At 53.6% G+C, this 23,680-nt stretch overlaps 1 protein-coding gene across 2 annotated transcripts; it reads left to right on the top strand.

The window, feature by feature from the left end:
* The first annotated feature begins 10,757 nt into the window (after nucleotides 1-10,757).
* On the top strand, nucleotides 10,758-21,246 carry PCGF1 (polycomb group ring finger 1). 2 transcript variants are annotated; one of them, XM_053402284.1, is made up of 9 exons: nucleotides 10,759-10,901; nucleotides 13,873-13,978; nucleotides 15,581-15,733; nucleotides 16,054-16,125; nucleotides 16,311-16,416; nucleotides 18,729-18,762; nucleotides 19,669-19,755; nucleotides 20,886-20,966; nucleotides 21,055-21,246. In XM_053402284.1, exons 1-9 carry the CDS (start codon nucleotides 10,806-10,808, stop codon nucleotides 21,100-21,102), a joined length of 783 nt encoding a protein of 260 aa, XP_053258259.1. In that variant the 5' UTR covers nucleotides 10,759-10,805; the 3' UTR covers nucleotides 21,103-21,246. The 2 variants fall into 2 exon arrangements, with proteins under 2 accessions (XP_053258260.1, XP_053258259.1); XM_053402285.1 differs by lacking the exon at nucleotides 15,581-15,733 and having other exon boundaries at nucleotides 10,758-10,901.
* Nucleotides 21,247-23,680: the final 2,434 nt, after the last annotated feature.

Here is a 23,680-nt window from a genome sequence, read left to right as displayed (position 1 = left end):
TTTTTCATCATCTTCTTCTTTTGCCCTGGTTCCTGAGGTCGTCCTTCAGCCTGAACCAATTCCTGATCATCCGGAAGGGATCAAAGAGCAGCAGATCAAGCACACCTGACAGGGCCCGACTTTGCAGGTGATAAAGACACAGGTGAGGTATTACTTGGCTGTAAGGACCAGGAGACTGAAAGTGTCAAAGGAACTGGAAGGAAGATGCAGAAGCAGAAGCAGTTCAGCACCTTTGGTACGGGGCTGAGAGCAGGTTCACTTAATGGCAAGCCAAGCAAAGATATTGGTCCGTGGCAACAATCTGGGGAGCTAGGGGGAAGGACACTTGGGTAGTGACATTTTAGGGGTGCGTCTTACTATGCCCCAAGTGCTGTTCCTGAGGCACCGGAAGGGGCACTCCTGCAGAAATAGCCACCTTCCGGGTCCCAAGCAAAGAGCTCTGCAAGGAGGCAGGGAGGGCAATTGTGACATTCTGTTGCAGGTAAGTGGACTGTCTAAAGGGGACATGAATAAGGAGCCTGACTGAGTAGCAAAGGAGCCCGAATCTGCCTCCACTCTTCAAATGATTCTGCATGCAGGTTAGTATCACCCAGAGGCTTGCTCAATCAATCAATCAATTTGTATTTCTTTTAACACCCTTATGCATATTTTGTAAACTGCCTTGAGGTGTTCTACAATCAAGCAGTATATAAATTTTATGAAATAACTAACATTATATAAACCAACTAAGAAGGGATGCGGGTGGCACTGTGGGTTAAACCACAGAGCCTAGGGCTTGCCAATCAGAAGGTCAGCGGTTCAAATCCCCATGACGGGGTGAGCTCCCATTGCTCGGTCCCTGCTCCTGCCCACCTAGCAGTTTGAAAGCACGTCAAGTGCAAGTAGATAAATAGGTACCGCTCCGGCGGGAAGGTAAATGGTGTTTCTGTGCACTGCTCTGGTTCGCCAGAAGCGGCTTAGTCCTGCTGGCCACATGACCCGGAAGCTGCACACCGGCTCCCTTGGCCAGTAAAGAGAGATGAGCGCTGCAGCCCCAGAATCATCCGCGACTGGACCTAATGGTCAGGGGTCCCTTTACCTTTACCTAAGAAGGAAAAGAAGAATGAACAACCTCATGGTATGAGGGATCAAACAGAGGCAATGCAGAAATTAGAACTTAAACATACATATGGGATTATGTGTGTATGTATTTCATAAACTCAACACTTGGCATACTTCTTATCTCTTAAGACAAAGGACACAAATCAGGACAGGGCCAGGGGGCCTTATTCTGCTTTAGATTTGAATGACCATCAACAGCCCCCTCACATCGAAAGGCGTAAAGGGTTTGAAATCTTTGCAAAATATGACGGTGGGCTCTTCTGTTCTGTTCTGTTGCAAAACCACTAAAATCACTGAGCAGGAGCTTCTGAGGCCCAAACCACATTGCAGCCACTGGTGGATCCCAGTTTGCAATGGGGGGGGGGGAGCACGCACCATCTGCCAGGGCTGGCTGGCGATGGGGGCGGCGATGGGGGAGCTCAGAGCTTCAGCAGAAAAGGAAAAAAGCTTTCCAAGTCCAGCCTCCACCTCCAGATGACGAGAGCGGCTGCTGGGCAGCTTGACTACCCCGAGGCTACCAGGCCTTTATGAGCACAAGCTGGTGCCAGGCAAAATGAGGCTCTGTCTGCAAGGAGGAGGGAAGGGGGGGAGGCTTGTGGGCCCACAAGATGAAGACCAAAAGCCTTCGGAGGGAGGGCGGGGAGCTAGAGAAGGATTGTTGGCGGGGATGCCAGGGGTCATCTAGTCCAGCCCCCTGCATTGCAGCAGGCAGGGCTGGCCCAGTGCATTTGGGCACCTGAGGTGAATGCAGAATGGCACACCCGCACCCTGCCAGGGAAGAAGGGGCGAGTGAAGATCCACGCCAGGAACAAGGCTGCTGTAGAGGTGGCACTGGGGGGGGGGTGAGGAGGCAGATCTGGCCTGCAAGGCAATGCACCCACTGGAGGCAAGATCTGCTGCCCCTGTGGATCTTGCCATCCAAGGCAGATTGCCCACCTTGTCTCTTGGGTGGGCCAGCCATGGCCAAAGGCAGCAGCTTCATGTGGGACCTTCTTCAGATTTAAGAGGGCAGCCAGTTCCCTCCCCCAAGGAAAATGAGTCTGCCACTCACTTATTGGGCCCAGTTCTTGAGAGGAAAGTCCATATCTTCAGCCGCCTTCTGCCTCCCGCTCTAAACTGGTCTCCTTTCCTTGCAGGAGAGGAGGGTTAGATCCACCGCGTAGCCCCAGCTCCACTCCAACCTGGACTTCCAGCCAGCTGTGTGCCTTCCTAGCCTCTGGGCAAGGCGAAGCCCATCTATCTCTGTGAGGGGGGGCTGCAGCCCCCTCCCTGACAGATGAGCTGCCCGCACATTGACCTCAGCCCTGAGCCAGGAATCCAGGATCTCCACTTGTGGCAACTACAAATGGCCAGCCCAGAGCCTTCTGCCAAGGGAGGACCATGCCTGTTGCCTGGCGGACGAAGGTGGCTCCCTCGCCAGCTCCAGCAGGGTGCCAGGGAGGGCTCAGTGGGGGCCATAAGTCCACACCCAGCTGGCATGCAGGTGATTCTGCTCCCCTGTCATAAGAATCCCTAAATACAGTGGTACCTTGGGTTACAAACATTTCAGGTTACAGGATGGGCAGACAAACTAAGGCCCGGGGGCCAGATCTGGCCCAATTGCCTTCTAAATCCAGCCCACGGACAGTCTGGGAATCAGCATGTTTTTACATGAGTAGAATGTGTCCTTTTATTTAAAATGCATCTCTGGGTTATTTGTGGGGCATAGGAATTCGTTCTTTTTTTTCCTTCCAAAATATAGTCCGGCCCCCACAAGGTCTGAGGGACCGTGGGCCGGCCCCCTGCTGAAAAAGTTTGCTGACCCCTGGGTTACAGACTCCGCTAACCCGGAAGTAGTACCTTGGGTTAAGAACTTTGCTTCAGGATGAGAACAGAAATTGCATAGCGGTGGCAGTGGGAGGCCCCAATTAGCTTAAAGTGGTACCTCAGGTTAAGAATAGTTTCAGGTTAAGAACGGACCTCCGGAACAAATTAAGTTTGTAACCAGAGGTACCACTGTATATCTCTTGCATTTTTATACTGCCTCTAGGTGGCAGACCTGCTTCTGCTCCTTCCCATTTAACCCCCCCCCCCACAGCCCTGTGAGGTGGGCTGCTAGGCTGAGAGTGAGTGGCTGACCCAAAGCCTCACAGCGCGTTTCATGGATGAATGGGGGGATTTGAACCTTTGTCTCCCAGGTCCTAGTCCAGCACTCTAACCACACTGGTCCCTCCTCAAAGTGACTGGTTTATAGGTCAAGCCAGGGTAAGGCCCTTCCAGCTTTGGGGTATAAGCCTGGGCACAATCGCAAGCCAGGCGCTACACTGGGTCCCACCAGAAAGCAGTAAAAGGTAAAGGGACCCCTGACCATTAGGTCCAGTCATGACCGACTCTGGGGTTGCGGCGCTCATCTCGTTTTACTGGCCGAGGAAGCCGGCATACAGCTTCTGGGTCATGTGGCCAGCAGGACTAAGCCGCTTCTGGCGAACCAGAGCAGTGCACGGAAATGCCGTTTACCTTCCCGCCTGAGTGGTACCTATTTATCTACTTGCACTTTGATGTGCTTTCGAACGGCTAGGTTGGCAGGAGCAGGGACCGAGCAACGGGAGCTCACCCCGTCGTGGGGATTCGAACCACCGACCTTCTGATTGGCAAGCCCCAATAAAATATTTGAGGGGGCCAGCCTTGCCCCAAATTAATGAGCATTGTCATTCAAATGGTGTATGTGTGTTGCATCATGTGATCAGTTATGCAGGGTGGGGCTTACCTGCCCTCCCCATATTTTATTCAGGTTGGCACCCCTGGTTGTTGTCCTTATGAATTCCAGGCCTGCAGCTTCTTATTCCAGCTTCCCTTTGAAGGTGCAGCAAGAAGGAGAGCCTGGGAGAACCAGGGGCTGCAGGAAGAAGGAACAGGCAGCCCTGCAGCCCATCCAGCGATGCAGCGCCACCTCAGGCCAGTTTGGTGCCTTGCACTCAACACTGGCTCCAGAGGAGACCCCCTCCCTCCCCAGGTCACTCCCCTGGTTGTATCAGGGATGCTGGGATGCCTTGTTGCAGGCATGGGGGGGTCCTTATGGGGAAGGCTCTGCATCAGGAGGGAAGGCCTAGTTCTCCCCTCCCCAGATGATGGGGGCTTCTGAAGGAGGGCTGTGCATGGCCTGAACCAGGAAGGAAGGAACCTCGGACCAAGTCAGACTGTGGGCCCATATGATATTTGGCTGGCAGTGCCCTTCTGAGTCTTCCCCAAGTCACCCTCACCTGTCCCATGCCTGAAGTTCCGTTTTAAATTTTATGATTTATGTGAAAATTGTTTCCACTTGGCTGTGAACTTTTTGGTGTGTTTTATTTAATGTTTATGACTTTTGTTATGCTTGTAATTGTGTAAACCTTGTCATGTCATAAGCCACCTTAAGCATGGTTTCAGCTATGGAAAGGTGGCATACAGATAAAATGATGATGGTGATAAAATGGAGATGCCACCAGGGATTGATGCTAGAACTTTCCACACACAAAGTGCTCAACTAATGCCAGTCCTCAGTGAATGGAAACGACTGACCATTTCAAGCGCCTCCCTCAAAACACACCAGGAGGGCATATCTGGGGGGGGGATCACAAAATAGCCTCCTCCCCAAAGTTATGAAGCTATGAAAAGAGCAGAGGGCCTTCTCGGTGGTGGCACCTGCCCTGTGGAATGCCCTCCCATCAGATGTCAAGGAAATAAACAACTCTCTGACTTTTAGAAGACATCTGAATGCAGCCCTGTTTAGGGAAGCTTTTAATGTTTGACCTTTTATCGTGTTTTTAATGTTCTGTTGAGAGCTTCTCAGAGTGGCTGAGGGAAACCCTGTCAGATGGGGCAGGGCAGAAATAATAAATGAGGATGATGATGGTGATGAAAGGCTGGTATTTGCTGAGGCCTAAGGTAGTGGGGGGCGGGGAGGGGGAGGCATGCAAAGTGAACAGATGTCTAACCATCTCCTTTCTTATTTTCTTTATTTCTTTCTTAAAATTTATACACTTGTAAAAAAAATTTGAAAACCTCCTCAAAGTGATTTTTCCCCCTTCCAGTTTGATCACCAGCTGCTTCCAAAGTGAAAATCCTGCCTTGCTGACTTCCCACTTTCCTCAGCTCCACGAAGATATTTCCTGGCCGTTGGGTTTTGCTCTCTCCTGCGTCCTGCGCTGGGCACAGCCAGCTGAGTGGGCCCAAGCCAAGCTCCCCCCCCCCCCCCGGAAGCCCCTCCGGCCTCTCCTGGGCTGGGCTTCTTCCATCTGCAGCTCTTTAATGAGTTTCTTGGGGGGCAGCCACAGACAGGAGACTGACAGGCCATCACTGGGATGGGCTTCTTAAGGGGGCCGCTGGGGGCCGCAGCATTATTACCTGTCAGGCAGGCGGGTGTCAGGCCCAGCGGGGGGGGGGCATGTCAGCAGGAGATGGGCATGGGAGCTGCGGGGAGAGGAGGAGGCAGGAGAGAAGCTCTAGGGGAGCCCCCAACACATTCCGCCCAAGCTCACAGCCCATGGCAGAGGCTGGGAATGTGCGTCAAGAATCATAGAATTGTTGGGTTGGAAGGGGCTACCAAGGATCATCCAGTCCAACCCTCTGCAATGCAGGAATCTCAGCTGAAGCTCCATGACAGAGGGCCAGCCAAGCTCTGGTCAAAGGCCTCCAGTGGAGGAGAGTCCACCACCTTTTGAAGGAGTCCATTCTGCTGCTGAACACATGTTGAGATGGAATTTCCTTTCTTCTCATTTGAATCTACTGATTTGGATCCTGCGGAACTTAGTTAGTTAGTTAAAAAGGTAAAGGGACCCCTGACCATTAGGTCCAGTCGTGGCCGACTCTGGGGTTGCAGCGCTCATCTCGCTTTATTAGCCAAGGGAGCCGGCGTACAGCTTCCAGGTCATGGGGCCAGCATGACTAAACCACTTCTGGCGAACCAGAGCAGCACACGGAAATGCCGTTTACCTTCCCGCCAGAGCGGGACCTATTGATTTACTTGCACTTTGATGTGCTTTTGAACTGCTAGGTTGGCAGGAGCTGGGACTGAGCAATGGGAGCTCACCCCGTCATGGGGATTCAAACCGGCGATCTTCTGATTGGCAAGTCCTAGGCTCCGCGGTTTAACCTACAGCGCCACCCGCATCCCAGTTAGTTAGTTAATTAGTACAAACCCCTGAAACATGGACCACTTACAAAGGCCATCTCCAACTCCTCGAAAGATTCCATCAACGGTGTCTCCGAAAATTTTTACACATCACTTGGAAAGACAGGCGAACTAATGCCAGTGTACTGGAAGAAGCAAAGATCCCCAGTGTTGAAGCAATGATTCTTGAACATCAACTTCGTTGGACTGGTCATGTTGTGCGGATGCCTGATGATCGTCTTCCAAAGCAACTACTCTAGTCTGAACTTAAAAATGGAAAGCGTAATGCTGGTGGTCAACAAAAGAGGTTTAAAGACTCTCTCAAGGCAATTCTAAAAAAATGTAGTATAAACACTTATTTAATAATAATAATAATAATAATAATAATAATAATAATAATAAATTTATTATTTGTACCCCGCCCATCTGGCTGGATTTCCCCAGCCACTCTGGGCGGCTTCCATAAAAACCAAAAATACAGTAAAATATCACAGATTAAAAACTTCCCCGAACAGGGCTGCCTTAAGATGTCTTCTGAATGTCAGGTAGTTGTTTCTCTCTTTGACATCTGATGGGAGGGCGTTCCACAGGGCGGGCGCCACTACCGAGAAGGCCCTCTGCCTGGTTCCCTGTAACTTGGCTTCTCGCAATGAGGGAACCGCCATAAGGCCCTCGGTGCTGGACCTCAGTGTCTGGGTAGAACGATGGGGGTGGAGACGCTCCTTCAGGTATACTGGGCTGAGGCCGTTTAGGGCTTTAAAGGTCAGCACCAGCACTTTGAATTGTGCTCGGAAACGTACTTATTTATTTTATTTTCATATAAATTATTATTATTACTTTTTATTAATTAAATTTATACATTGCCCTTCACCCAAAAATCTCAGGGCGGTTCACAGGGTAAAAATACAGAATAATAAATAAATACTTCAAACAAGAACCCGCCCCCCCCATGTCTGGTAGGGCTTCTCTAAACCCACAATAAATACAAGCTGCTCTCGGTCAGAGTTCTTCAATGCCCAACTCTTTCAAACCAAGCCATGTCAGGCAATCAGGAACTGGGAAATAATTGCACAATATATTCAAATGTATATTTTTATTGTTCTAGAAAAAAGCAGCTGCACGAGTTACGAGTCTGTTTCTAGGCCCGGTTCCAAGCATTGACTGTTACAGCCCTAAGCAATTTGCTCCCCAGCTCTTTACTGGGCTGCCCACACTGGGCAATTTGCTTCAGAGGCTCTGCTGGTGCGACCCTCTGCTAGGCTGGTCAGGTGGATGGCCATGAGAGAGAAGTCCTCTTCTGTGGTGGCCCCTGGGGCTATGGAACTCCCTGCTACTGGACCTATGCCAACTCTCTGCACAGCAGCCTTTCCCCCAAGGCCCTGAAGACGGTCTCTTTCCCAGCTGGCCCTCCAGGCCTGTGGGTCGTGTGCAGAGTGAGGCTCATTTGACATCAAAAATCCCTGAGGGAGGATAAGGATCCAGAGATCACGCTAAGGGAGGCCAAATTTTGTGCGGCTGCCATAAAACTCAGAGAACAAGCTGTGCTATTACAAAGACTTGGGCCTCAGATGCAAACTCTAGATCATATTTTAGAGACCAAGACCTAAACCACATTTCTAATGGCTGTCATATTCGTATTGTTTATTGTTACATTTGATTGTTAATTCAAACTTAATTCTATTGTGTTTTATGTTCGCTTGGTACAGTATGTGAAGCTGGTCTGGGACCGTAATAAATTTCATTTCATTTCAACATGAAATAGAGCATTTAGGGTCGTCCTGAGCCCCGTCACTGTGGAAAACTCTGCCAAAGGAGATCCAGCCTTTTGTCTCAACCTTGAAGCACATTCTGAAATCTTTTCTACGCTGCCAGGATTATAGAGGCAATTAAGAAAACATCGTTCCACAATAGCTGATCTTCTCCGATTTTAAGTTAGTATGTTCTTTTTTATATATAGAGAGATATTATTGCAAACCACTTTGGTATTTTTTTAAAGAGAGATACAACTTTTTACTCATAAACAATATTTAAGTGCTTGGCCCTTTTTAAATTGATGCTGTTTTGTCTTCTGTTTTATGGCGCTTTGGATGGGCATTTCATCCAGGTTTGGGTTGGCATTTGCCCAGAAAGGCAGCCTAAAAAGATGGTTAATTAAATTAAAAAGATTTCCTCGGTGATCTCCAGCGGCTCCATCTTCACATTGGCATGGAGGCCGAAGAGGAAGGTGCCCCCAAGTGTTGCCTTGGAGGGCACTGGAGGCTGGCAAGAGGAAGCCCTGGGTTGGGGGAGAGGCGGGCAGAGAGACTCTGCTTGGGTCTGGTGGGAGGGAGAGGAGCAGCCCCCTCCCCCAGGGCTGAGTTGGGCCAGGAGTGGGGAGGAGAGATGAGACAGACCCCCTCCCCACGCCCCGTGGCACTGCCAGCTCCGCTGCCTGGAGCCAGGCTAATGGGGCTGATTTGATCAGGGCCGACTAATGCAAAGCAGGAGCGCTGCCTGGCTGGCGGGGGCTCCTTAGCGGGGGGCTGGCTAAGCGCTGCAATCCGGGTCTCAAGTGCCGCCTGGGGAGCCCCCAGCGAGGAGGAGGAGGGCAGAGGGCAGAGGCAGCCAGGCCTGAGAGAGAGAAGGCTTCAGCAATAGGGTGCCAAGGAGGAGCCAGAGCTTGGCATCTTCAAGCAGATGCCAGGGTGGTCACCCAGCAGGCGGTCCTCAATTCCCAGCGGCACCACGTGCCAGGCGAGGCCTTGGCTTCCCCTGTGAGGGCACCCACCACTCAATGCCAGCCTCCCTCTTCAGGATAGCTCAGATGGTTGAGCACGAGACTCTACAGGGGGCAGGTGGGTGTGGGGGACTCCCTGGTCCTGCATGGGGTCACTGTGCCCCTGAAGGACCAGGTGCACAGCCTTGGAGTCATTCTGGACTCACAGCTGTCCATGGAGGCGCAGGTCAGTTCTGTGTCCAGAGCAGCTGTCTCCCAGCTCCATCTGGTACGCAGGATGAGGCCCTACCTGCCTGCGGACTGTCTGGCCAGAGTGGTGCATGCTCTGGTTATCTCTCGCTTGGACTACTGCAATGCGCTCTATGTGGGGCTACCTTTGAAGGTGACCCGGAAACTACAACTAACCCAGAATGCGGCAGCTAGACTGGTGACTGGGAGAAAGACCTACACTGGCTCCCAGTACGTTTCTGAACACAATTCAAAGTGTTGGTGCTGACCTTTAAAGCCCTAAATGGCCTCAAAGGCCCAGTATCCCTGAAGGAGTGTCTCCACCCCCATCGTTCTGCCCGGACATTGAGATCCAGCTCTGAGGGCCTTCTGGCGGTTCCCTCGCTGCGAGAAGCCAAGTTACAGGGAACCAGGCAAAGGGCCTTCTCGGTGGTGGCGCCCGCCCTGTGGAATGCCCTCCCATCAGATGTCAAGGAAATAAGCAACTATCTTACTTTTAAAAGACATCTGAAGGCAGCCCTGTTTAGGGAAGTTTTTAATGATTAATGCTGTATTGTGTTTTTAATATTTGGTTGGGAGCCGCCCAGAGTGGTTGGGGAAACCCAGCCAGATGAGCGGGGTATAAATAATTTATTATTATTATTATTATTATTATTATTATTATTATTATTATTACTATTACTCTTAATCTCATAAGCTTTTGTGTGCATGCACACTTCTTCAGGTATAAGAAAGCTTATACCCAGAACAAACTTAGTTGGTCTCTAAGATGCTACTAAGGGATGTGGGTGGCGCTGTGGGTTAAACCACAGAGCCTAGGACTTGCCGATCAGAAGTTCGGCGGTTCAAATCCCAGCGACGGGGTGAGCTCCCGTTGCTTGGTCCCTGCTCCTGCCAACCTAGCAGTTCGAAAGCACACCAGTGCAAGTAGATCAATAGGTACCACTCCGGCGGGAAGGTAAACAGTGTTTCCATGCGCTGCTCTGGTTCGCCAGAAGCAGCTTAGTCCTGCTGGCCACATGACCCGGAAGCTGTACGCTGCCTCCCTCGGCCAGTAAAGCGAGATGAGCGCCACAACCCCAGAGTCGTCCGTGATTGGACCTAATGGTCAGGGGTCCCTTTACCTTTACCTTCAAGGTGCTACTGGACAATTTTTTAATTTAATTAGACGGTACATAATTTCTTCTCGTTGGGATCCTTCCGTTCGGGTCTCGCCCCTGGAGCAGCGGGGAACAGGCTGGGGCCTTCTTCGACGGGGCGGCCCTTCGGGGCTCTCCCGCTCCCTCTCCTCCGGGCTGGACGCGTCTGGCTCGCGGGCTTCCCTGGCCGGAGATCCGCGTCTCCTTCGGCCGGATCCTACGGGGATCCTCCGGCTCTCGCCCGCCCGCCCGCCCCGTCGAGGATTGCTGCTGCCCCCTGGTGGCCAGAGCGGGAACTGCAGGCGGCCGCTCCTCTGCCCGGCGCAGGAGGGGTTAACGAGGGCGGGGCGAGAGGCGCCCTCTCTTTCTCCCGGCCGCCAACTACAACTCCCGGCGTGCCCCGCGCGCTCCCCTCGGCGTGACGCCGGCTGCCGTTGCCGCGGCGACAGGCCCCGCCCCCGGCCAACCCGGAAGTGGGCGAGGCGGCTCCAAGATGGCGTCTCCTCCTCAGGGGGGCCCGATGGCCATCGCGATGCGGCTCCGCAACCAGCTCCAGGCCGTCTACAAGATGGACCCGCTCCGCAACGAGGTGAGGCCCCCGCGGGACCGGGACGGGAAGCGGGGGCCGCGCGGGGGCGCCAGGGGCCGGGGCGCATGCGTAGTAGGGGAGCCGCGGCAGCGTGCGCAGAGGGGGCGGGGAAAGGCGTGGCCCCGCCCCTCGCGCTCAGGGGCGGAGCTAAGGAGAGTCCCCTCGGCTTCTGAGCCCCTGATTGGTCGAGGGCGCCGACTGGAGTTCTGGGGTCGGTCTGGATGACCCCGTGGGGTCCCTTCCCTGTTAAAGGCGCAGGAGCCGCACTCCTGTTGGGGGCCATAGAATCCCAGCATGGGAGAGTTGGGAGGGAACCCCAAGGGACATCTAGTCCAGCCCCCTGCAGTGCAGGCCCCTTCCTTCTCTCGGGTGCCACTTGCCACCACCAAGCGGGGGTCGTGCGTTTCTGAGGACGTTGCCTTAACCTAGTGCCGCATTTACGTATAAGCTCAACAAGCTTGGGGGCCCACTCTTTTGCGGCCCCCAAAAAATTAATGGAGGAAAAACCTGGATGTCCATTTCCAAAATATAAGATAAAAAATAAATGAAATACAACCTACCTACAGCAACAGTGTTTTGTGTTGTGTAGGCTCCTATGATGTAAGTCCTGGGCCCCACCTGCTAGTCTGCTCCCTAAAATATCACTGGTTTGTTCCTTTCTATATATAGGGTGCTGACATTTGGCATGGACTGGTTGTATGGTTTTGTTGTTGTTGAGTTGTTTAGTCATGTCCAACTCTCCGTGACCCCCTGGGCCAGAGCACGCCAGGCCCTCCTGTCTTCCACTGCCTCCCTCATACTGGTAGCTTCGAGAACACTGCCCAACCATCTTGTCCTCTGTCCTCCCCTTCTCCTTGTGCCCTCCATCTTTCCCAGCATCAGTGTCTTCTCCAGGGAGTCTTCTCTTCTCATGAGGTGGCCAAAGTCTTGGAGCCTCAGCTTCAGGATCTGTCCTTCCAGTGAGCACCCAGGGCTGATTTCCTCCAGAATGGAGAGGTTTGGTCTTCTTTCAGTCCATGGGACTCTCAAGAGTCTCCTCCAGCACCAGAATTCAAAAGCATCAATTCTTCGGCAATCAGCCTTCTTGATGGTCCAGCTCTCACTTCCATACATCACGACTGGGAAAACCATGGCTTTAACTATACGGACCTTTGTTGCCAAGGTGATGTCTCTGCTTTTTAAGATGCTGTGCAAATGGCTTGAGATACCTATGAGGCCCATAAATGACCATCTAGCATCTATTCAACACAAAAAACAGCAACAATTTGTTGCTGACAAAGGACAGCTGGACATAGAAAGGGCCCCATTACCTTCAGGAGCTGAGGGCCACATCAAACCTAAATCTGTTCCTGCCTTAGCACCTAAAGCGTTCCACCTTCCTGGCCACCTCAAAGTGTGGCATTATGGGTTGGATGCCATAAAAAGAGTCTTGTGGCAGATTAGCCGCAGACAGAAGCGCTTCCTACAGATATTTCATTTTGTTTCCTATTTTTAAATGCCACCTTCCCCACCTCCCCACAAGGAGCTCTTGGTTCTCCGCTCCTCCATTTTACCACAACGACCCTGTGAATTTCTTGGGCATCATCAGGGGCTGCCTGTTGAAGTGACATTTATGGACTAAACATGCTGGTCTTTCAGGTGCCGCAAGGCTTTGTCCTGAGAAGAGCAAGGTGTTGCTGGCCCCATTTCTCAGGCAGGCAAACTGACTCACCTCAGGCCATTTCCTGGCCAAAGGGCAGCTCTTGATTTCAGAGCCGGCTGGGAGGAATCTTTGGCCTCCAGGTGTTGCAGAACTCCAACTTCAAGCAAGCCCAGCCAATGGCCAGGAATGATGGGAGTTGTAGTTTGTTGAGCCAGGCGCCCACTGGAGGGAGAATTGGGCGCTTGAAGCCTCTCACGGCAAAGGCAGGCGAACCGCTCACCTGTTGCCAGGCAGGTCCAGACTTTGGCATCCCTCCCTCTCTCGTACCTCGGAGGAAGAAAGTCCGTCTTTCCACCGCGCATAGTTAAACGGTGGAACTCACTGCCACAAGAGGCAGTCATGGCCACCAGCTTTGAGGGGAGAGGGCTGCTCTTGTGCTCGGATCCTACCCCTTTGGGGTATCCGGTGGATCCCTGATGTGGGGATGGTTTAAATGGGCACAAGGGCACAAGAACAGACATTCTGGGAACGGCATCAATTCAACCCAATACCGTATTCAGAGGAGATGCAGAAAAAAAAGGAATTGAGGCGGGACACGATCAGCAGGGGCAAAGGGATGTTCACGGTGCCCGTCTTCATTTGGGGAGGCTTGTTCTGTGGTGGGGGGGGTGTCTAAAGGAGAGAGGGAGATTGGACCAAGACTAGAAAAAGAGGCCATGGCAGAGGCGGGTTTGGAACTCGGGCCTTTTAGATCTGGACTTGTGCATCGGGACAAGGGGGTGGGTCAAGCTGCCCCTCCAGCAGGCTGGTGGGGGCCTCCTGGGACCCCTCTTTCAAACGGGGGGCTAAGGCTTTGACCAGTGGGCCCTGGGCTGCAATGGAGGGGGCTGGACTAGATGACTTTGGGGGTCCCTTCTCAAACTACGATTCTATAGAGAGAGAGAGAGAGAGAGAGAGAGAGAGAGAGAGAGAGAGACGGTAGAGGAGCAGCTCTCTTGGCTGGCTGGGAGGGAGGGGCTGAGGCGCTCCCTCTCCCCAATCTGTTTAATCCAGGGGTCAGCAAACTTTCTCAGCAGGGGACCGGTCCACTGTCCCTCAGACCTTGTGGGGGACCAGACTATATTTTGAAGGGGGGGAAATTAATGAATTCCTATGCCCCACAAATAACCCAGAGATGCATTTTAAATAAAAGCACACGTTCTGCTCATGTAAAAACACACCATCCGCAGGCCGGATTGAGAAGGCGATTGGGCCGGATCCGGCCCCCGGGCCTCAGTTTGCCCACCCATGGTCTAGCTGTGGTCTAACTATGGTCTGACTCCTCTCCAGGAGGAGGTGAGGGTGAAGATGAAGGAGCTGAACGAGCACATTGTCTGCTTCCTTTGCGCCGGATACTTTATCGATGCCACGACCATCACCGAATGCCTGCACACCTGTGAGTAGCACCAGGGAAAGCGGGGGGGGGCGGGACCGGGGGGGGGAGACATGTTCCTGACCAAAGAGAGGTGTGTTAATAATAAATAACAATAAATTTTATTTATACCCTGCCCACCCCAGGCAGAGCTAGGCTCAGGGTGACTAACACCAATAAAATCACAGTAAAAACATAATAGGGGGAAGGGGGAAAATACCAATTTAAAAGACAGGTTAAAATGCAGCCTCATTTTAAAAGTAGCCGATAAATCAAGACCATAAGGAGAGGGAAATATAAGGGTCAGACTGAGTCCAGACCAAAGGCCAGGCGGAGCAGCTCTGTCTTGCAGGCCCTGCGGAAAGATGTCAGGGCCCTAGTCTCTTGTGGCAGAGCGTTCCACCAAGTCGGGGCCAGTACTGAAAAGGCCCTGGCCCTCGTTGAGACCAATCTAACCACCTTGCGGCTTTTTGTCATTTGAGGACCTTAAGGTCCTCCGCGGGGCAGACCAGAAGGAGCAGCCTTTTGCCGATGAGGGCCACCTTCCCTTGGGAGGAAATCTGCCAGGGGCCACATGCCAGCAGTAGGGGGGCCAGAGTTAGCCAGCGGGGAGGCAGTGGAGGTGGAGGTTGTTGCTCTGAAGTTAAGACCGCCCCAAACTCTTCCTCTCTCACACGGAAACCGCGAAAGGGGTGCTCCCCCTCCTTGCCTGGAGGGAAACGTTGGAAAGCAGAGGTGGGGGGTGTATCTGACATGCGCAAGCAGGAAGGGGGGGTTCCCTTCCAGAGTGTAAGGGATCCCAAGGGTCATCTAGCCCCAAAGCCATCTCTGGGGGGCTCAGACCCACAACCTTCTGGTTAACAGCCATCTGAGGGCGAGACCAGTGGTTCCCAAAGTAGGTGGTAGCACCCTTGGGTGCTGAGGGGGGGGCTAAGAGACAAGGAGGCAACCGGGGGGGGGGTGCTGGGGGTTTAAATAACCGCTAGACTGGTATCACTGGTCCACACATTCATCAGTTTCATTGAATTAATCTAAATAGCTTCAGCTGGATTTTGAAGAAAGGTTCAACTAATTGTAACTCTTTTGGGTTTTACTGTATTATCTTGTTTGGTGGGTCTTGCAAACCGCTGTTTCGAAAGACACTTTTCATAGGGTGGGGGGCATTGGGGATGAGCCTGTGGAACCAAGGGCGAGGGGCAGGGCCATGGCTTGGGAGCGGTGAGGGGGGCCCCCGCCAGGGCCGCATCCGATGGGCGGGGGTGCAAAGTTGGCTAAAAGTATGTCCGCAAATATAAATATTGATTATTGCCTCATTAGAAATGGTTTTAAATAGAGGGTGAATTGAATGGCTGGAAGGGGGGGTGGAGGAGAGACGGGAAGAAGAGCTCATTTGTCTGTGGCTTGGGGGGGGGCACAATCTGGACGGTTCTGCCAGGGGCGCAAGATCACCCGGCTCTGGGAAGGGGACCCGGAAAATTTTGGGAACCTCTGAAGCTGAAAGATCAATGGAGTTTCCTCTCCTGGTCATTCCTGTGGCTGAGTATGGGCGGGCCGCCTTTTGGAGCGTTGCCCGGGCGGGACCCCCCCCCCCAGTACGGCTCATGGCGCCCCCTCCCTCTCTCCCAGTCTGCAAGAGCTGCATTGTGAAGTACCTGCAGACCAGCAAGTACTGCCCCATGTGCAGCACCAAGATCCACGAGACGCAGCCCCTGCTCAACCTCAAGCTGGACCGCGTCATGCAGGACATCGTCTATAAGCTGGTGCCGGGCCTGCAGGAGAGTAAGTGCGGGGAGGGAGCGGGGGGGCCCTCCGGCCTCCTCTGGGCCCCCCCAGGGCAGGTGTCAGGGCAGCAGCCTCTGAGGCGAAGAGGGACATTGCCTGCTGCCCCTGGTGCCTTGGGGGGCCAGGCCGGGAGGGCCACAAACCTCCACTTGCAGGGGGGCTCCACCCTGGGAGGGGCCTCTACCTGAGCATAGGAAAGAGACAAGCCCCCCCCATCCTTCTCCCCCCTTTTGGAGGGTCAGTGCAAGCTGGCCGAGATTTGCCCCCTGACTCCAGTGACGGCCGGCTCTCTTCTGCCCCCCTCTCCCCCCCCACAGGCGAGGAGAAGAGGATCCGTGAGTTCTACCAATCCCGCGGCCTGGAGCGTGTCAGCCAACCCAGCAACGAAGGTGGGGGCGCTTTCTTTTTGACCTCCCCCCCCCCCGTCCTGCACCAGCAGGGAACAGAGCAAAGGAGCCTGAATTGGGGGGTGTGGGGCAGGAGGAGGAGGAAGAGGAGGGGTGGGTTGGCAGGCCTCCTTTGCGGAAAGGGAGGGGACACAGGGGTCCTGACTGCTTCCTCGCCCCCCCCCCAGACTCAGCCTCTGACCGTGTGGGCCTGCCCTACACCACCTTTGACCACTCGCGGGCCCATTATTACCGCTTTGACGAGCACGTCTTGCTGTGCCTGGAGAAACAGAGGTGAGGATGGCGACGGGGGAGGGGGAGGCCGGGGGGAGTGCTCTCAAAGGAGGGGGGCTCTCACAGGCAGACCTGGGGCAGGTTCCAGTCCTCGCCCAGCCCTGTCTCCAGTGGTGCAGCTGCTGGGGGGCCCAGAACTGTGCCTTTGCACCTCCAGGCAGTCTCTGGGGGGCAGCGGCAGGAGGTGGTCTCAGGGACACAGCCAGTTCCGGATTTACATATAAGCTAAACAAGCCGTAGCTTAGGGCCCTACTCTCTTTTTGGGGCCCCCAAAAAATTTAAAGGAAAAAAAACACACTGAACGTACATTTCCAAAATACAAGATAAAAAGCAAATAAAACCTACACACAGCAACAGTGTTTTGTGTTATGTAGGCTCCTGTGATGTAAGTCATGGGCCCTGCCTGCTAGCCTGCTCCCTAAAATGTAAAAAATATTTTTAGGTTAGAGCTTAATAATTATTTCACTATTAATATACTTCTTAATTGTATTTCACTGTTAATATAACAATTTGATAAAATACATGTTTTGTAATGTGCAAATGGCTTGAGATACCTCTTAGGTCCATCAACCGTATTTTTCGCTCCATAAGACACACTTTTTCCCTCCTAAAAAGTAAGGGGAAATGTGTGTGCGTCTTATGGAGCGAATGCAGGCGGGAGGCAGGCGGGGAAAGCCCCCAAGCGCCGCACACACGCTCCGCGCGGCTCGTGAAAAGGAGCGCTGAGCAGAGCCTGGGATGCATACAGGCTCTGCTCAGCGCTCCCTTTAAAAATATTTTTTTTCTTGCATTCCCCCTCTAAAAACTAGGTGCTTCTTATGGTCAGGTGCGCCTTATGGAGCGAAAAATACGGTATTCAACACAAAAAAGTGTGACAATTTGTTATTGGACAAAGGACAGCTGGACATATAAAGGGTCCCATTACCTTCAGGAGCTGAGGGCCTCATCCAACCTCAATCCGGCCCTGGACATAGCACTGGACTGGCCTGCAGGGTCCCAGGGAAACTTGAGGCAGCAGGATGGGGGGGCAGTGAAAGTTTGCCTTCCCTGTAGCACGTGGCTTGACTCGCTTGCTTGAGTTACCCAGAGTTGCCGACTCCACAGGCCCCTCCCTTGGTGGGGGGGAGACCCTTCTGGGCGGCAAGAGGGAGTTTGCCACCTGCCTGTTGGCATCCTTTGAAGGGCAGCCGTCCAGTGAGCCTTCCGGCCAAGTGGGCATGCGCCCCCCAGCCCTGCCTGGTCTTCAGCTCAAGGCTCTTGCGGCTGCTGGGGGGGCGTTTTCCCACTGGGGGGGTTGCAAGAGATGGGCGGTGGGTCTTCCCAGCTCCTGGCTTCTTGTGCCCCTCTAGAAGCCGAGAAGTGAGCCCCCAGCGCCCCACAACTCGCCTGCCAGTGGGGGGGAGGCACTTCCCTCTCTCCCCTCCAGGACAGGCTGCGGTGCCCCAGGATAGCACTAGGGGGCGCTCTGGCGCTTCCTCCACAACCAAGGCAAGGAGTCACCGGCCTTTCTGGGGGGGGGGGCGCAGAGCAAGAGCTGGGCCCCTTGGGAAATGGCAGGGGCTCTTCTCCAGCTGGGGGGGGCGCCCAGGAAAGGAGGGCATCAACAATGATTGGGCAACACGATGACCATATACCTGCGTAATAGACAATCTTTGTAGGATTCTTTCAAACAATAACAAGTTCAAAATGAAATCTTAGACTCAAAGTCTCTGAAAGAATATAGAATTGTTCCATAAACCCATCTTATTTCGAATGAATCTATGTGAATGAAAATATCAATTGCTGTGGAGCAGTGCTCATGTGACGACATCATTACAGTGATTGCATTATTACCTGAAACAATTCTATATCCTCCCACCGCGCTGACAAAGATCTACAAAACAGCAGTCAATATCCGGAATCTCTGCTCAATGTTGGACATTATGTTTGCGGAATACACAAAGCGTCACAGCTTATCTTTCATCATACAAAGTTTGGTACCTCGCTTCATTTAAAGATTTTCAGAGGCTTTGAGTCTTAAGATTTCATTTTGAACTTGTTATTGTTAGAAAGAATTCTATAAAGATTGTCTATTACGTAGGTATAGGGTCATCGTGTTGCCCAAACATGGTGGACGTTCTCTTTTGCAACACAGGGTTTGTCAGGAAAGGAGGTTTCCTCCCTCTTCCCCACTTCCCGTGGGGAGGAGGAAGGGGTCTTGTGGGTCGCCCCCTTTGCATATCCCCTGGTGGGGCAGAGAGCATGGAGATGGCTTGCTGGCGTGGCTCTCATTCCCTTTCTTTCTTTCTTTCTTTCTTTCTTTCTTTCTGCAGTTCTGGGAAAGAGAAGAACAAGCACATCCTGCAGGTGAGGAGGCCGGGATGTGGGGGGGGGCTCTTGCTGCGGCACAAGGGGGCCTGGAGACCTGGCCAGGTGGGAGGAGGAGGAGGAGGAGGAGGATAATAATAATAATAATAATAATAATAATAATAATAATAATAATAATAATTTTTTTATTTATACCCTGCCCTTCCCGGTTTAAAAACCGGGCTCAGGGCGGCTAACAGCAAATATAAAACATTGATTAAAATGCAACTTAAAAACAGCATAAAACAGCATAGAATACAACATAAGAGCCCCCTCGGACCTCCGGCCCCCCAGGCCCACTCCGACTCTCCCATCTCCCCCTCGGCCAGCGCCATCTTTGGCATATGCACCGCCGGGGTGCAAAGATCCGCCCGGCACCCCCAAATTTAGTTTAGCCGCCCCCAGATTTTTTTGGGGGGGCCAACTCAAAGTTGTTGACCTTTTGGGGGGAGGAAAATCGCTCACCTGTAACAACGGCGTAGCAGAAATGACCGCTTTTATTTCCTGACTCGTTGGGAATATTTGACCGGGGGGTGGGGGACACTTTCGCTCCATTGCTTTTCACTGCCACCAATTGAGAGTGTCTGGTATACATTTCCCCCCCAATACATTTGGCTCCCCCCAGAATTTGACGCCCAGGTGCACCACACCCCTTGTGCCCCTGGGTAAAGACAGCCCTGCCCTCAGCACGCCCCCCGCCCCTTGATCCTGCAGTGAGAGGCTGGCAGCTGATGGCCAGAGCGTGGGGGGGGCACATGCCCTCCCTTCTCTTGGCACCGTCTCTGCCGTTCCTTGAGATGGAGACCTGGGGGGGGGGGATTTGTGTGAGAGAAAACACCCCCGGGGTGGAGGGGAGGGGGCTGCCTCTCCCTTCACCCCCTTTTCAATTTTCCTTCCCTCCCCCAGCACAAATACGTTCGCTGCTCGGTACGGGCCCAGATCCGCCACCTCCGCCGGGTTCTGTGCTGCCGATTAGAGGTGGCGCTACAACACGTGAGTAAGGGTTGGGGAGGGGTTGCCAGTCTGGCTTCTGCGGGCTGCAAAGACCTTTGTTGCTAATCCTGGACAGGTGCTCCAACACTGAGCCCCACCCCCAAAAAACAGCCAACCTCTCTCTTTTTTAAAAAAAATATTTTATTTTCAAATTTTATAATCACATTAATTCAAAAATTCAATGTTTTTCCAATCAATCACAAAAAACAACGAACAATATAGACTTCCTCCCACCCTCCCCTGGATTACAAAATTTATTGCACCTCATTTTATCTCCAAATTCTTTGTTTTTCCCTCTTGCTTATCTTAATTTCCAATTATTTGCTTACATGAATGTTACATCAAGCCTGCTAACGTTTTAATATATTTACAGCGGTCTTTTAAATAATCTATAAATCTCTTCCATTCCTACTCCAACTTTTTCTCATCTTTGCCATAGTCCCTCCTCTTAATTTTCCATTCTTCTTTTGTTGATATCTTCTCCTGTTTCCAATCCTGGGCCGGCAACATCCTTGCGGCTGTTGTCACATGCATAAATAAGCTTTTCAGGTCCCTAGGTCTTCCCTCCCCTGTTAATCCAAGTAAAAAGGCCTCTGGTTTTTTTGGGGGAAAGGTATCATAAACCTCTTTTTCAATTCATTATATATCATTTCCCAGAAGTCTTTTACTTTTCTACAGGACCACCAAAAAACGGTCAACATCTCGTCTTCCTTGGAAGACAGTTATGGGGCTAAAGGTTCCGGAACCCCCTAAGTGATTTATGTGAGATGTGGGGTGTGACCCCCTTGCATTCCCCTCCCCGAACACGGAGGAATTGCTCCCTGTGGCTGTTGGGGGGGGTACATGGCTGGGGCTTGGGGTGGATGACCCTTTGGGTCCCTTTCAGCTCTGGAACCCCAAGATTCTGAAATCAGCATTGCCTGGTCTCTGCAACCCCCCCCCCATGGCAGCTGTTTTGTGACTGCCCCCTCTCAAAACCTGAAATGCGAAAAAGGTTGGCAGCCCCGGGGTGGGCGGGTGGGCAGGTGGTCTCCCTGCAAGGAAAGGGGAAGGCGAGGCCCCCCGCCCAGTTGTGGGGAGGCAGCCGGGGGTCCGCCTGGCAGGTGCTGACAGGACTCCGCCCCCTCCAGGTGCAGATCCTCTTCAACAACGAGGTGCTCCCCGACCACATGACCCTGAAGCAGCTCTGGCTTTCTCGCTGGTTTGGCAAGGTACGTGGGGGGTGGGTTGTGGGGGGTGACCCCCCTCTCCCCAGAAAATCAGAGACACTCACCCTCCGCCCCTCTCTTCCCTTTGCAGCCGGCGCCTCTGCTGCTCAACTACAGCGTGAAGGAGAAGAGGAGGTAGGGGGGCCGTCGGACGGGCTGCAGCCCCAGCATCGCCCCCCACCTGCCCCCCCCCCGCCTGCCCTCCCTCCCGCCTTTTAACTTAAGCCCTGCCTGCTCTTCAAGACGAGTCTATTTTTTGGAATAAAAGCGCTGAAAAACCACACGCCCCGTTGGTCCCTCCTACCAGAGCTGAGCAGCGTTTTCCTGGGAGAGCAGGAAATAATATTCTCATGTTGTCCTCATGTGCCCCCCCCCCCCAAACAGTGGGAATTGGGCAGGAAGGGGGGTCTCCTAGCGCCACTCAGAGAAGTGGCAGTTCTCAGATCGGCCAGCGGGTGGCAGCGACGCTCCCGTTTTCAGCCTTTGGGGGGGGCTTGAGGTTGGAATCCCTGCAGGGAGGGAGGGAGCCCAGCCCACCCCCCCTCCCCATTCCTGTGCAGTGATTTAATGCGCCGCCAGCTCAGGCGCGTTTACCAAGCGGCAGTTGCTGCGCTGGCTGGGGAGATTAATCTCCGTCAGCCCCCCCCCTTCTCTCTGCCCCCCCCTTTTGGGTGTCAGAATTCCAATGAGGAGTGATGAGCAAATAATGATCCCCATTCAGCCCCCCCCCTCCCTCCGCCAGAGATAATGGGCGATAATGCAGTCATGAGCTCCTGATTGCTTGGGGGGGGAGACGGGCGCCCCCCTGGCTCGCAGCCAATTAGGAGCTGTTGTTGCGGCCAATAGGGGGGCCATCTGGGCAGCTGTCAGAAAACGGGAGGGGGGAGGGCGTGTAGCAAGATCCCCGCCCAGAGTCCTTGGGATTTCTGGGGAGGGGGGCGTTTGTGCACATGCAGCCTGGGCTGTGAACCAGCCCCCCCCTCCGCCTGCCCACTTTGATTCCTGGAAACGTAACAGGTGCCCCTGAGCTCCGGCCTCAGGCCCACAGCTGGAGCCGGCCCTCCAAGTGGGGGGGCTCCATCCCATCGCCAATTCCTCTTGGCCCTGCAGCTTTTTTGGAGATGTCTTCCTCTGGAGTGAGCCTTTCCCCCTTCATTTACTCATTGCGTTTATATCCCAGCCTTCCCTCCCGGGGATCTCCCCTTTTCATCCCCACAGCCGTCCTGCGAGGGGGGCCGGGCCGAGGCACAGCCAGTGAGCTTCGTGGCCGAGGGAGGATTTGAACCCGGGTCCCTTCTGGGTCCTAGCCCAACACGAACCGCTCTGCCACGCTGCCCTTCCCCTGGCAGGAGTTGTTTTCCAGTTATGGTGGGAAGAGAAAGATTTGAGGAGCGAGGTCTCTGGGGTTCAGGCTCCAGCCTTCAGCGCCTGCTGTCTTGGCCATCTCTCTGGTCCAGGGGGCCTTGAATGGACAGTGGCAGAGCCCACCCTCTCAGGGGCTCCACCTCCCTTCTCAGGGATTGCACAGTCCTGGGGGGCGGGATTCCTGCCAGACGTGGCGGCTCTTCTCCTCCAGCCTTGAATTTGGGAGCTTTCGGGATCTAAGCTCCATCCGGCTCTGGGACTCTAGAATTGAGAGGGGCAGCAGATCAGACCAGGTCCCTCTCTCCTCCTGTGGTTTCTGGCACCTGCTGTTCAGAAGCATCGCTGCCTCCAGATGTGGAGGCCAGGCAGAGCCATCGTGCCCAGAAGGTTTGGACAGCCCTGTCCCACATAGAGGTGTTTCATCTTCTTCTGAAGCCAGCCCTGCCTCCTGTGGGAGGGAGTTCCGTAGGCCAACTGCTTCAGATGGCCAGTTCCTTTATTCAGGAGGCCTTCATCCCACGGAGCCAAGCCCGGCCAGCTTGCAGCCCCCTCCCCATTCCTTATCCACTGGCTCACCGGGATCCTTTCGTTGTGATTCCTGCATTTCTGGAGGTTGGACTAGATGACCTACGGGGTCCCTTCCCACTCTGCAGTCCTGTGATTCTGTGGCCCTGGGGTCTCGGCAGATGAGACCCCCTTTGGCTTCAGTGGCTGCTGCCTTTTTCTGCCCCACGTCTTTCCTGGGGGTCACCCAGTTCCTGCTGTTTTCCTGGGCATTTCCATATTTATAAATTTTTGTTAGTTTTTTAACATATCATTTTCAACAGTAATTAAACATTTTTTCAATTTGGGGAGCAGGTCCACTTCCGCCCCCCCCCCCAGGCCCACCTAGAGCTGTAGAGTTCATCTTCTCCAGGCTAAACCTGCCCCTTCTGGAGTTCTGCCTTTGCCACCCTCGCCTCCTGGGTCTCTCCTCGCCCTGGCTTTGTCGGGCTGTTTCCTCCCCAAGTGAAATGATTTACAGGGCACTGGCTGGTAGTTAACCCTCCTCTTGCCCTGCGCTTAACCCCTGAGCGAGGGCTGCTGCTGCTGACCCTGAGCCCCCGCCCCAAACGCCCCCGCCGGGGAGGGAGAGGGGAGATCCAGTTACCCTGGGCTGGCCCTTCCCACCCAGACCAGCTGTTGGCGATTTCTCACCCGTCTGCAGCAGCGCTGGCAGCATCAGGGAGATGGGCCGGGGTCACACCGCCCCCTACCCCTGTTTGGAAGACCCGGGGCTTGCTAAGTACCTGGTGAAACGCAGGTCGGAGGGTCAGGGATCAAAACCATCAGGCTGCAGGACCCTGGGCCAG

The sequence above is a fragment of the Podarcis raffonei genome, chromosome 9 (assembly GCF_027172205.1).
Source record: "Podarcis raffonei isolate rPodRaf1 chromosome 9, rPodRaf1.pri, whole genome shotgun sequence".
Classification (NCBI taxonomy): domain Eukaryota; kingdom Metazoa; phylum Chordata; class Lepidosauria; order Squamata; family Lacertidae; genus Podarcis; species Podarcis raffonei.
Note: the sequence above shows the minus strand (reverse complement) of the source record. Positions and strands in the feature narration are given on the sequence as shown.